This window comes from Anser anser, assembly GCF_964211835.1.
Source record: "Anser anser genome assembly, chromosome: 21".
Taxonomy (NCBI): Eukaryota; Metazoa; Chordata; class Aves; order Anseriformes; family Anatidae; genus Anser; species Anser anser.
The window spans coordinates 3,345,137-3,358,702 of record NC_139742.1 but is presented as its reverse complement, the minus strand read 5'-3'; the positions used below and the strand labels follow the sequence as shown (position 1 = coordinate 3,358,702).

The window sequence follows — 13,566 nt, the reverse complement described above, 5'->3', positions numbered from 1 at the left end:
AAACCATTTGCACTGGGGTCTTTGTGCTGGCCATGAAATAAGCCCAGCAGCTCTCCCTTCCACTGGCACCTATCCAGTGGGGACCTTGAGGTGCTTTGCACATTCAGCACCTCAGTAGTTGCCCCATTTTCCCCCCTGCTCTGTTCTCACCGCCAAGGAAGCTGCACCAATGGCTTGCTCTAAAGACCCGTCGGTCAGTACAGCGGCTCAGTTCGAGAGGCTGAGTGGTTTCGATGTTGTACAAAACAGAGGGTCTTAAAGACAATGCTGGGCAAACTGGACAAACCCAGAAACTCACCTCCAGAAACAACAAAGCAAGGAAAATGCTAAACAGAAAACAAAAATCACAAAAATAAGAATGAAACAATGGGCTAAAATTAAAACGCAGTAACTTATGTTAAACAAATATTCTGTTTTAAACCAAACATTGCAACAATGACAAAAACAATGTACCATCCTAGCTTTTTCATCCTGAAAATCCACAAAACAAAAAAGCCCACTCAGGATAGAGTTCACCAGGTGAAGAACAAAATGGTCAGAAAAATCCATTCCTGCAATTCCTTTTGCTGGAGCTGGGGGCAAGTCATTAAAATCCTGGGAGAGCAAAGAAGTAGGAGCAATAAACCAAGTGCAGGTAGAATATTGTAATAAAGCACCTCAAGTCAGCTGCAAGATAGATACCTGGATGCTACTGTAATAATGAATAGGTTATTAAGCAGATCCCCATGACACAGCAGCACTTCACCATCTATCAACCATCAAACACACGTAGATGTGAAGGTACCACCTCAGACCCTCCAAGCAGGCTGACAGACCGAATCAGCAACCGGGTTCATAAGCCTATGAAATTATATTTGTAACCGATGCAACAAATTGAACATTTCCCAGAGCTGAGCTGTTGAGAGGCTCAAATGGCAGAGGAGAGCAGATGAATCAGTGCAGATAAACTGCAGGGTCACGAGAATGCAAACGGGGAGTGCACGCTGTATTTGCACAGAAAAATGCCAGGGGTGGAGAAGTAGATACAAGGCTACAGAGCATGCAATGGCCTGGAAGGAGGCGTAGAGGAAGATGTACTCTCGCAGTCCTTGATACGGGACTGACAAAGGAAAGAAACAAAACAGCAAGCACAGCACCTCACCGGTGAAACAGCAGAATGACCACTAGGACTTTTCACCAGCCTGAGCTTGTCACCTCTGTGGGAGGTAGACAAGCACGCCAGGAACGTGAATATCGTGCCTGAGGAAATGCAAGTCACGGTGCCCTCTGCTTCAACATCCGAGAGACCTGGTTTAATTGATGAGGCAGAGAAAATGTTGATGTTCTCAGAACACTGACCCATGCTATAGATACCTGTTGCTGTAGAAAATCCCTTTCCTACATTCTGAAAATAAAATTGAATCAGAATTCCAAACCCACTATTCGTTAGAACAAACTGATGGGGTAGACCCACAAACGGGATTGCAGCAGGACCTTGGTAGCTCAGTCCCAGTTTTTCCCTGCCCCTGCTCACCAGTCACTTAGGGGAGCCCAGGCTCTACAGGCATTTGCTTTTGGCAGTGGTATTTCCGTAAGCCAAGAATCCTGTTTCCAGGAACTTTTCATTCTCAACAGTGCTGAGCCACTTGCTGTACCTCACACCTAAGCCCTGGTGGGGTCCCATCAGCACGTCCATGCCTGAATCACATCAGAGCTTGATCCGACAGGTTTTGCCATGAACATGGAATCTGCTCCACCTTCTGCACCACTCTGTAGCTTAAGACCATAAGAAATGAATTAACAGGGTACATCTGGATGTCAATCGTGGGTCTCTATCACCAGCCCTACTGTGCTGGATAATGGTACCTCAGGTCAGTCCTGTAAACCCAAAAGCTGTAGCTGCTAAGCCCCTTTTGGAGCTCTCACTACGGGTTAATTTCTATACTAAACATGACTTCGGCATGCACTCATTAAACATCTTTTGGATCATCAGCCAACAATCCATCCATCCATTAATCTCTTGCAAAATACCTCACTTCTCCCTTGCCTTCTCCTGTAGGTCATCACTCATTTGGTCATCACCCTACTGACCTTATGCTTTTTTTAAAAATCTTTTTTCTCCCCAAAAAACTGAAGTCCTGCATGCCTTGTGAGTGGCTGTGTAAGCACCTCGCTGGCACTGCAGCAGAGGGGACTGGAAGCCAGGTGACAGTGGTACACCGATGGCCTCCCATGCAGCATGCCTGATGTTGCCCTGGTTAGTAGATGTGGAAGCAACTGGATGCACTTCTAAAAGTGTCCCTGTGATATTGAAAACCAGGTGAAAGTCTGGTGAAAAATCACAAAATAAAGGTTATTTTATGTAACTAACAATGTGGTGTGAACTGTTAGCTCTGTTAAAGATCTTTGTCTGGTTTCTAAGAAATTCTCACGTGCACCGTACTTTTGATTAAAAAGAGAAGAAATAGAAGAAAAATAGAAGAAAATAAGTGTTATCATCTTGTACTATAAAATAACAGTTCCAGGAAATTCAAAACAAAACAAAACAAGAGCAAATATCCTCATATGACTTCCTGTCAAGACTGGACATCATTGTAAGAAAAGGATTATATTTAAAACTAACAAATAGACATGGCATAAATAGTAGATGATTATAGCAGTAATTGCAAAATAAAATGGTAAGAAGAATAAAATAGTCAAATTAACAATATTCTTTCCCTTCGTATATAATGAGCTGGCTCCATTTGGCCTATTGTCTGGGCTGAAGTGGATTAAACTCCCCCTAAAAAGGTCTCCTGGGGATCTTTCTTCATTCCAGATCCTTTGGAATAAAACTGCACAGGAAATTCATTTTTCTGTGCTTCAGCTTGCCTAGACCTAGGAGGTCTCCCCTGCAAAAAGGCATTAGAAAATACCAGCAACTCTCAGCAAAATGCAGGTCCAAATTTTTGACGTTGCTTGTCCTGATGCTGATTCCCAAAGAGTTAAATGAACCCCTAACAAAAAAAAAGTAAATCTACCCAAGGCAGGCACATCTCAAACATGGGGCCATCATCCCATGCAGGCAGAAATCTGCTCTGTCCTCAGTGACATCTGGACAAGTATTTCCACCTACAAATAAAAGTTTCACCTCAGTTTAGATGAGTATATGTGAAAAGGTGGGCCCCAAAGGAATATTTTCTAAGGATTCTTCCAAAACACTATCACAGAATATGTGCATACGTCTACATCCATGTATTACAGAAAAGCCTGCATTTGAAAATGCAATTTATATTTCTAGCTATGAACCAGTGACTGTTCATGTATGTGACTTTATTCATTCCTGCAGTCTTTCAGACAACAAAGAGAGAACATTCAAGCTTTTTTTTTTTTTCTTTTTTTCCTTTCTGATATTTAGGAGGAGGCATTTGCTCTTGAATCCTCCAAACAGAGATCATCAAACAGTATTTAATATAAAATATGCACACATACCTCTCAGAATTACAAATCCAAAGTGGAATGTTAACAATTCACCTGGTGAAATCTATCCTAAGGACAGCTTAAAAAAAGAACCAACCTGCTAAAATATGGTTATTTACAGCAAGGCAAAAGATGAAACATTACAAAGGAAAAAACAAACTAAAAGGAGTACTTCGATCCATGGTTAAGTGATCAGCGCTGAAGTATTCAGTCAACCTACAGCCCTGTCAGTAACAGAGATGGCATAAAAAGGCTCACAGAGTACTATGGGATGGCTCCAGTTGAATAGACATATAACGACACTGAAGAACAGAAACCACATGATAAAGGTCCCAAATAATAAAATAACGCTTACGCGGCTATGGAAATGTTAGCTGCTGACATGGGGCTGACTTCTGCTACTTCCTTGGCCTTCTGCAGGGCAAGCTTTTGGTTGGTGGCTTCCTCCATCTCCTCCTCGTCCTGGTGCAGAAAATCAAGACAAAACAGAGCACGCATCACATAATGACAATAACCACAGCTCCCCGAGGCATGGGTGTTGTGTGACTGTGACCGCTGTGCTGTGAGGACAGCAGATATTCATTAAGGCAGAATTTCATAACTTCTTGCAAGGACCTCTGCTGACAGCAAAACCATACCCAAAGAGATGAGAAACACAAGGTCTGCTCAAGTGCTTGGTGCATTTTTGCTGGGAGCACATCTCCCTCATGAAGCTGTCTTACCTCTTTTGGGTCTCTTCTTATCCCTCAGCGTTCTGGCACAGCAGGGAGAGACCTGAGCAGAGGTGTGACATTTCTGGGGTAAAGGCAGCCCCCTGTATCTCAGACTTGCACATGTAAAAACACTCAAAAGCCTACGTCCTACTGAAGTGCATGAGACAGACTCCTAAAGCCTTCGTGACTTCTTGCCAACACGACTTGTCTGAAACAATAATCCGTATAAACACCAAAGGATTTGACTGGCCTTGCTCACACTAGTTTTATCCCAAATATTTCCACTGATTTGAGTTGTATCACTGTGAACGTACAGGGTGAAAACAGAAAGGAGAAGACGTTGAAGTGTAGCTGGTGGAGTCAAATGCCGATCAGAAAGCTGGTGACGTTCATGCTTTCTGCATACCCCTCAGATCTCATATTTGGATTTTAATTGGTATTGCAAGTTCCCTCAGAGTCGAACTGTGATTTATTTTCTCCTACGTGGTGTAATTACTAGAGAAATAACCCTTAAAATCAGACTGTAACTGTAGTTTCTTTAGCAATTGGATGAGGACAAAAGACAAAACAGGATCCTGTTTGATTCCAATAGTCGTATGGGTTAAACTTCCTTTGAATTTTTCTAGCAAGTCAAATTAGATAGTAAAATCGGGGCAGGAGAAATACCAACACTGACGGCAATGTCAGCACCATCGTTCAGGGTGCTGAACCACATGCCAAGACAAGAGCAGGCACAGGCTCCTCTGTCAAACGGCCTGGGTCTGCATCTGCTCCTCAGAGGCAACACTGTGAAACACTTATGTTTAAAATAATGAATGCGGACAGTAAGACATCTAACTTTGAAAAAGGAAGGCACAGAGATTTACCCATCTTGAATGCCATATGCATGATTCCTTGCTCTGACTTTGGTGTTATTTGCTTAAACTGAACTCATTTTGAAACTGTTTTCTTTTTCTCTTTTAGGAAGAAAGATAAATTATAGGGAATTTAGCAAAAAATATGTTACTGTTAAGATTTCATATTTTTAAAATTTTCCCCTTTCCAAATATTAGCAAATCTATTACAAAAAAAAAACAAAACTTAATGTAGTGAATAAAGAATGAGGCCACAAAAAAAGCCTTGCTGAACCATTATACAAAGTCAGCAGTCAATATTTCTCAACGGCCAACTTCCAGTAAATTTATCAGTGGTTGGGATGCTACCTGTAAATCTAGGGTATCTGAGGACATATATCTTTCAAGAAATAAATTCCCAATGAGACATCTTTGGGGGTTTTCTTTTAACTCAGCAGGTATCTTCAAGCCGTTCCTTCTCTCGAAAGCTCTCCAGGACTTTTAATTTTTCTTTCTGTGCACCTCAAGCACCGGGTGCAGATTTGAGCATCTTTTTTAAAGATCTAGCTTCTACTCCATTCTCCCCAGTGCATCCGAAATGCAATGGAAATATTCATTGTCATAAACGCAGCCATCCCTAACTCAGAACAAGCACACTCTTTAGCAGATGACTGCTTAATAATATTTCTGCAGCTCCTTCCACCCAGAGATTTGCGATCCCTCTACAAATACTAATTAATTCTCTGCCTGGTACGTGCCCTGCGATGTCTCACGGGGGCAGAGGCTCATCCTACCCTGCTTGAAGCTGGCAGGGGCGATGGTGCACGACTGAGGCAAGCTCTGAGCTGTGACGGTGACTTCAGTGCCACCTCTGGGAGCTCCATCATCACTGTCATGGATGAAGGCGCTGCCTGTAAGGACAACTCCCTCTTACATTTCCTTTCCATTTTCTAGAGCTCTAAATCTTCACTGAAACCACAGTTTATCACATGGCAAAGCTTGTCTTCAGAGCTAACCGTAATTATGTGCATAGTTAACGCTGTTCTTCATTAAACTCCCCCAATTAAAGACCTCTCCATTGGGACGGAGGAGGAGTCCCCATGGCTGCTATTCCTCTGATTTCTGAGGAATTCTGGACTAATTTTATACAAAATTCACACATCCCTCCTACTGCATGCTTTTATATGGCTTTCTCGGAGATCGCTGGCAGGGTGCAGAGATCAGAGAACAAGCTTGGAGCTGGAAGACGTTTAGGAAAGCCGAGGGCTGCCCTGCTCACCCACCCGCGGCAGCTTTCCACGCCAGTTCAGCCAGGATGAAGAACAGCATGCCGTGTCACCAAAGAGGAGATACTGCAAGCAAATCTGGGGGCAATTTCAGATTCTACTCTGAATAAGCAAACAGGAAGAAAGATCTGCCAGTAGATGGAAATAAAGAGAGAAGGTGACCCAAAAGATTCATGATAGGTTTGAGAAATGTCTAGAAACAACACTGGGAGAGTTCAAGCAAGGGAAAGTCAGAGCCAGCACGGAAGGAGGAAGAGAAGACCTGGGGATGGAGGGGCAGACGCTGGAGAAGATTCTTTATATAGTCAAAGCAAAGAAGGTGGTTATTATTTTTTCCCCTTAAATGAGTCATTCCAAAGTACTGGTGAGTTTTGTAACAGCCATCAGATGATCAAGCTGAAGTTAAATATAGCCACAGCTCCAATGCTCCCTGGTACAGGTCACAGGGCCCAGCTAAGGCTACCAAGTAAATGTTCAAATGCCACGATAAATGAAGTCCAAATACACATCCAGAACTGGAACTGTTGGTCGAAATGTTTCAGTCCTGAAGATTAGCTGGAAAGCTTTCTATCCTTCCAAAATAGAGGCAGTTGCAAACCACTTACGGCTTTCCCACACTACACGCAGCACAGATCTTGATTAGTTTTACAGTGTAAATGTCAAGAAAGTCTCCTGAGATCAACTGACTCCCAAGTAACTTAATTATACCTCCAGGCCATTTTTGGTTTTGCATGATCATATTTACTTAGCCATAAATCCCTCATTCTCCAGGTATGCTATACAATTGAATTATTTTTAACTTTTTCTTCTTTTGAAATCCCCACAGAATTTTGGGGATCATAAATAAAATTAAAGCAAAAAAAAAAAAAGTTTCTCAAGAAGCATTATGATTTTGCAATGTCGCTGAATCCATTAATATTTAATTATATTTTGTAAACATCAACAAAGTTAGGTTACTAGCTGTTCCAGTCCGCTGCTGAAATATTCAGAAGGGAGCACTAAAAAGATTAAGAAAGGAATAGGACGAGTTTCATTACCCAGGAACTGTGCAGGGCCTGATCCTCTCTCAGCACATACCAGGGATGCCCGTAAGTCTCCTGAAGGGGCTGGGAAGGTGCACGCCTCTGGGATCAGCCCTGAGCTGCATTATAGCAGAGCAGGGAGGCAGAACAGGGTCTCACAGACATCGGAACATTCGTTATCCATGCTTCTTGCATGGCCTGCATCAGCTCTCAGGAAACAAGGCTCCAGCTAAAGCTAGGAGCTGAAGCCAGTAACGTGGCAGAAAGGAGAGCTGGTAAAGACAAGCTCAGCCACAAGAGCCATGGATTTTAGCTGCGAAGAGTTGGCTGCTTCCATCCTCAGCAGCTGGAGTGGGATAGGGAATGCCTTGAAATCTCTGGGTGCCCCTGGACTGCAGTGCTGCATCCCATACCCATGCACTACTGCACCTTTCTATGGCTCTAAAAAGAGAAAGCATCCCTGCGAGCCGCTGCATAAACACACAGATAGTGATCCTCTCACCCGATAGGGAGCACACAAGCTGAAGGTTGTAAAATATAACTGCTAAGGTGGATGCGGTGCTTTTGGAGACAGCAAGTCTTTGACTTATGGCCATGTGGGCAGCACAGCAATGGGGTGTGCGTATCCACATCCACTTGGTGAGAGCAAGCAAAAAATGTGCAAAGAAAATCTAATGCTGCCTCATAAACATGACTGAGTGTGCTACAATGAGAAATCAAAAGTGTGCAATAATATGAACACAAATGGCAGTATTTGGACTCCTTCCTGCACAATACAGAGGCTATACATTTTTTTTTTTGCCCATAGAGAATGCTTCAATATAAATCCAAGCACACAGAGAAGCTACAGCAGCGTCATTTCCAGCTCTTGCCAGGACCTGGCTTCCTGCCTGTGCCTGGGCTGCTGCCTCAGATTGCTCTTGCACCTGGTGAGAAGCAGGAAGGTTTTAACATCTTGACTTAAAAGTCACTGTAGCCTCTTCAAGTTGTTTTCCACAGAGTTGTTTGGAGAACGTTAATTCTTTGATTCATTCCCAAATTCAACGAGCTAAGAAACACTAACGTGAGACAGCAAAAGCAGCAGTACAACACCTGCAACTCCCCAGGCTTGAACTTCAGATATATTACTGAGTCAGCCAACACCCATTACTTGTTCTGCTTCTGCTCTTGAAAACAGTAAAAGCTAAAGTCTGCACACCTCCACGCAGCAGCAACACGAGCAAGGCCTGCTGCCCACCCTGGGGTAGAAGGAAGCTGAAAAACACGAAGCGGTTCACAGAAACAAGCCTCCATGACAAAACAAAACAGTGACTAGACCCTCCTTACCAGGGGTCTCAGCAGTGCAAACTGGTACACAGAGGTACAGCATGGAAGGAAATCCCTGTCTCAAAGTGTCTGCAACGTGTGCTGTGGATCCAGCAGCTATGGTCTAAGTTTGAAGAACCAGAAGCCTCGAACTTACCTTGGTCAGCTCTTGGGCATTTGCCAGATTGTCCACGGCGATAGCCAAGAAGACATTCAGGAGCGTATCTGTTGGGGAGCAGCTAAGGAAAATTCTTCACATAGCAAATACAGCAAATGGTTCCTCTTCTGCTACCACTACCCTTCTTTCCCCATTCCAGCCATGGTATATTACGGATAAACCCCTCACACTGCTGCTTTGTCGTTGTCATTCCCAACTCACCCACTTCTGCTGGGACCAGCTGAGGAGCACAGCAGGTGTTGGACACCTGTCTGTCTTCACCAGCACACATGTCCTGGTGGGGATACACTCACACCCACAGGATTTCACCTTCATTTCTCCCTTTTGCTTAGCAGGATGACTGGCAGCTCCTGGAAATGGCTCATTTTAAAGACAACACAAAGGCACTGGGTATTACAAAAAAGTTAGGCTGAGGTCAGTGCTCTGCTACATGCCAGTGGGGGGAAACGCTCATGACTTATCACACCGGAGTCGATGTGACAATTAGAGCACCACGAACATCCTCTGTCCTGAAAGCTGCGGTGGCCCGCAGTGTACAGCTACAGCCGAGCCCGTCAGCAGGACACCCAGCCTGAGCTAACGAGCTCTGCCGGCACACGGGCCCTTAGTCCAGCCACCGCACACAGCCCACCTAAACCACTGCCAGTGCCCACGCCAGCCAGGCTCTCTCTGCAGAGCACTGCATTATATCACTAAGACATCACGTTTCCCCATGGTTATTAACTCATTCATTGTTCTCACTTTTCCTCTTAATGTTTTCAGCTATTACTTGGCCCTTCATGTATTTTATTGTTGTTGTTCCAGTTAGGTGTCTGCAAAACAGCCACAAAGTCATCATAAATCAGACACCTCTGCATGTGAAAGGAGAGCAAGCAAAGCAAAACCAAGCCAAAACTAATGCCCAGGAAGCAAATGCATTTTGCTCTCGTACATTGCCTGGTGACAGGACAGTCACTCACCCTGGCTGTGCAAAGCTGTAACTGCTGCTCTGAACACGAGTGTACACGGCAATGAAGTTGATCTCATGTATTTACCCTCTGGAGATTCACAAAGGCCTGAATAGCAATGTGCTGCTGTTGCATTGTGTTGTCCTCACCTGAGCCAAATGCGAGTCTGGGACTCCAACTGCAGGAGCTGTAGGCAGATAACTGACCCAACATAAGATAACTGGATGTGGTCCTGCTTTCGTCTGTGAGTTGGAAACGATGCAGAAAGCCACACTGCAGGTGGGGCAGGAGCCAAATGCAAGGGCTGAGTGCTGGAGGGAGCAAGATGAGCTCCCAGGATGCCGGCAGACCTGCATAGATTTCGGGAAATCTTCACCTCAGCACCCCCCAGCTGCTTCCCATTTCTCAGCAAGACTGCTGGGAGGAAGCACCTGAGGTTTCTCTTCAAACAGAGGAGCCAGGAGTGGTGCAAGGCTGATCCAGCTGCAGGCTGGTGGTGCTGGGTGTCTGTGCCCACAGGGAGTGCGCCCAGCAGCCCTCGTGCCCCGGCAGCCCTGCTACCTGCAGACCCTGCTGGCTGGGGAGACATCACCCCACGCTGGCAGGGCTTCAGGAGACATCTCCCAGGGCAGCTGGGAACCAAAGCTGGCCCAGACAACCAGCTCAAGGCTTTGCTTTCCTCCTCAAGAGCATTCTCCAAACTTAATTCAGCCAAGACTTCAGAACCAGACATTCAGGCCTCTTATTCCCATTGGGATAAGTGTCTCCAGAGCCTAAATACCCATCAGAAAACAGATCCTCTGCCTGCGACAGTGGAAGCAGGAGCTGTATTTAATATTCTAGGATGCGTCTGCATCCTGCAGGGGATGGGACACAGAATCCAGAGGTTTCTCCAGGCAAAGGCCAGGTTCTCTCCATGTCAAATAACAGAGAATACAGGTTTTTATTGTGTGAAGATGATTCCCTGGGGGCGTCAAGAGGTTTGAAATGTGGCGCCCATCTATTGCCGCTTCCTCTGTTCAAGCAGGACAGCAAGGAGTATGGGGCGGGAGCACCTTGATCCTGCTGAGCCCAGTGAATAAAGAAGCAGAAGAAGGGAAAGATGATACTGAAATGTCCCTGCGTCCCTTCACCTTGGAAGTGAAGCATCCAACTCTTGCTCGGGGGGAACGAATATATCAGTAATAAAATTGTCTTGCTACCTCTGCTTCCTACACACATGTGCTGAAATTGTCTTGTGTAACGTAATCAACTACTGGAAATATAATTACTTTTTAAAAACAAACAAACAAACACAACAGTTCGGGCTGTTTTGATTCATCTCCTAGCAGACGCATTCTGGTGGAATTGAGTGTTTCTGCCCCCAAAGAAGGTCCCTCAGCCCTTTTTGTAGAGCTTGGGGGCTCCCAGACACCAGCTGAAATCCATCTTCCAGGCCAGGCTGTAACCCACAGCCAGACCCACGGACCACCTGGCCAGCTGAGCCGATGCTGGTGCTGAGAACGGCTCTTCCATGCTGGAGAAAAGTGCAAAAGGCAGCCAGAGGCCAGGGCTGGGAAGGGTGGCTGGCTCCAAGCATTTGCTGCTTTTCATTTCAGGCTTTTCTGTAGATTTTTGGATTTTTTTTTCCTCCTTTTCCCCCTCAACAGATGCACCAATTTATTAATTTACCGGATAACAATGAATACAGGCATGGTGTAATTTCCTAGAAAATGAGCCAAATCCTGCTGTCACTCTAATCATACTACTTTCATTAAACCATTTAAGATAGAGAGGTCTGGCTCCACATGGGCTCTCTGCAACTGGAAATGCAACGTGAGAGAATTCTGACTTTTAAAAACAGTTTCTGGATCATTTCCTTGCAATGTGCCTTGAAAATATAAACCGATTCAAAAAAGCAACTGAGCTGCAGCAAAAGCAAGGGTAACCAGCACCCTCCCATGCTCCTTCATGACCTGGAACAATTATAGTGCCCCAAGCAGCTCTGGGAGAGGAAAGGAGTCCTTTGTGTTTAAAAAGTGCAGGTTTTGCAAGCTGACCCCAGATCACTAAAGCTGATTCTCTAACAGAGGAGATTTGATCCAGTCCTCCTAAACTCTTAAAATTGAACTCACGACACGCCTATGTTCAAAAACTGAAAATAAAACCACTCCCAGCAGAAGAACCAGAGTGCCTTAGATGGGTCTTAGACTGATTTCAACATTAGCCAGAAAATAAAAACCGAAAGGCCCATGTAAGAAATTCAGTCACAGTCTGAATTCTCTGCATAGGAAGGACTGGAGGCAAATCCATGCTGGACAAATAAAAAAGACCCAGTGCATAAAAAAAAGCAAATTCTTATCACTTTTGGTGGACAGTTCTGCAAGGCAAAGAGGGGAGAGCTTTGTGAAAGGGAGACTGACAGTAACATTCAAGTCCCAAGTTAGAGCAAAAAAGAATTTTACATTAAGCTAATCGATAATTAAGCTAATCAGCAGCCCAGCCGGTGCAGGCTGCTCTGCACAGGGTGTCCTGGTGCCTGCCAGGCTCGGAGGCTCTCCGTGGGAAGGGGAACCTGCGGCTCCCCCCATGCCTTGCCCTGCGCTGCAGCATCGCTGACATTAATGACTATTTTACTTCCCGCAGAAATGCGGGACTGTTATTTTCTGGCAAACTGAACTTTATTTTCAGACCTTCCTGGTTATGTTTTGACAGTTACGAATAACTTAAGTCCCTGGTAAGTCACACGGTTCAGCTTTCCCTCCGAGATAAATGACTGCCTGCTGCTTGCTCTCAGCATCAAAACCATAACTACTGAAAAGCAGGGGTAGCACTGACCTTACCGAAACCCTGCTTGAAACATCAGCGTGAGCATTAGTGGGCTTCTTGCGGCAGCTCCTGCAGTAAACACAAGGAAAAGATTTAACCCCTTGTCCTCTGTTGTCCTGCTCATGATGCTTAAAGGCAAACAGGGCCCGTGTGATGCAGAGAGATCATCCAAACCACGGAAACCTTCAACAGACAAAATCTTGGCCAGATCTCCAGGTCTCCTACAGGGTTGCAAATCTCCGCAGAAATTAATAGATAGGCTTCGTGTTTAAGACCCTGATCACTAGAAGGTGGTGAAAGAAGCCTTCTAGGATCAGTTTGCCCATCCCTGTTCTTTGTGTTCACAACAACCCAGTGGCTGCAGCAAACTCATCTCCACCTGCCCGGTTCGGAGGGGATTAAAGTCTCGCACTTGACCTGTAAGCACCACTTCCTCGATAAATGCACAAACAGTGCACCGAGGAGTGCTCTGGCCGTGCTTGAGGCGTGCCACCAGCGTGCGGCCATGGACAAAGGGGACGGGAAAGGTACCGGAGATGTCCCAGGGATGGCGATGCCGGCAGCAGGCAACATAAGGGAAAGCAACACACCAGAGCTCTGCCAGCAGGGTATCTAGGGGAAACGTGGGCAAGTTTTCAGCCCAGAGCTGTGCCACAGCAAGCAGAGGCAAAGACCAAATTCATGGCAGTCGCGAGATGCGAGGCTGGTCCTTATTCCAGCCACATGAACTTCCCCTGCTCTCTCTCCTTTCATGGAAACACAGGGGAGAAGCCCCTCTTTTAACTAAAGGGGCAAGAAGGGAATTTATATCCTGTTCTTCAAAAACGCTGCATCTTCGCTGCTCTAAGGTTAAAAGTCTTTCTCTCTCTCTCTGAGCCTTGCTGTCAAGCCTGATTATGGCTTAATCTCATTTCCAAATGCCAAGCCCCGAGGACTGAGAGCTCTCCCTCCCTCCCAGCTCTCCACTGACCCAGTTTTCAGACGCCTCGTGTTTCTGGAAGGAGCACGCTGAGGCTGGTGTCTGAGCGGAGCTGCC

At 45.5% G+C, this 13,566-nt stretch overlaps 1 protein-coding gene across 14 annotated transcripts in view; it reads right to left on the bottom strand.

The window, feature by feature from the left end:
• The window catches only part of LOC310885015 (voltage-dependent N-type calcium channel subunit alpha-1B-like), a 283,849-nt gene that overhangs the window by 87,896 nt on the left and 182,387 nt on the right, over nt 1-13,566 (bottom strand). For all 14 annotated transcript variants that reach the window (XM_083807730.1, XM_083807736.1, XM_083807737.1 and 11 more), the window contains 2 exons: nt 8,755-8,822; nt 3,794-3,900 (listed from right to left, as the gene is read on the bottom strand). In XM_083807730.1, coding sequence (XP_083663856.1) covers nt 3,794-3,900; nt 8,755-8,822 — 175 coding nt within the window. The remainder of the gene's footprint in view (nt 1-3,793; nt 3,901-8,754; nt 8,823-13,566) is intronic.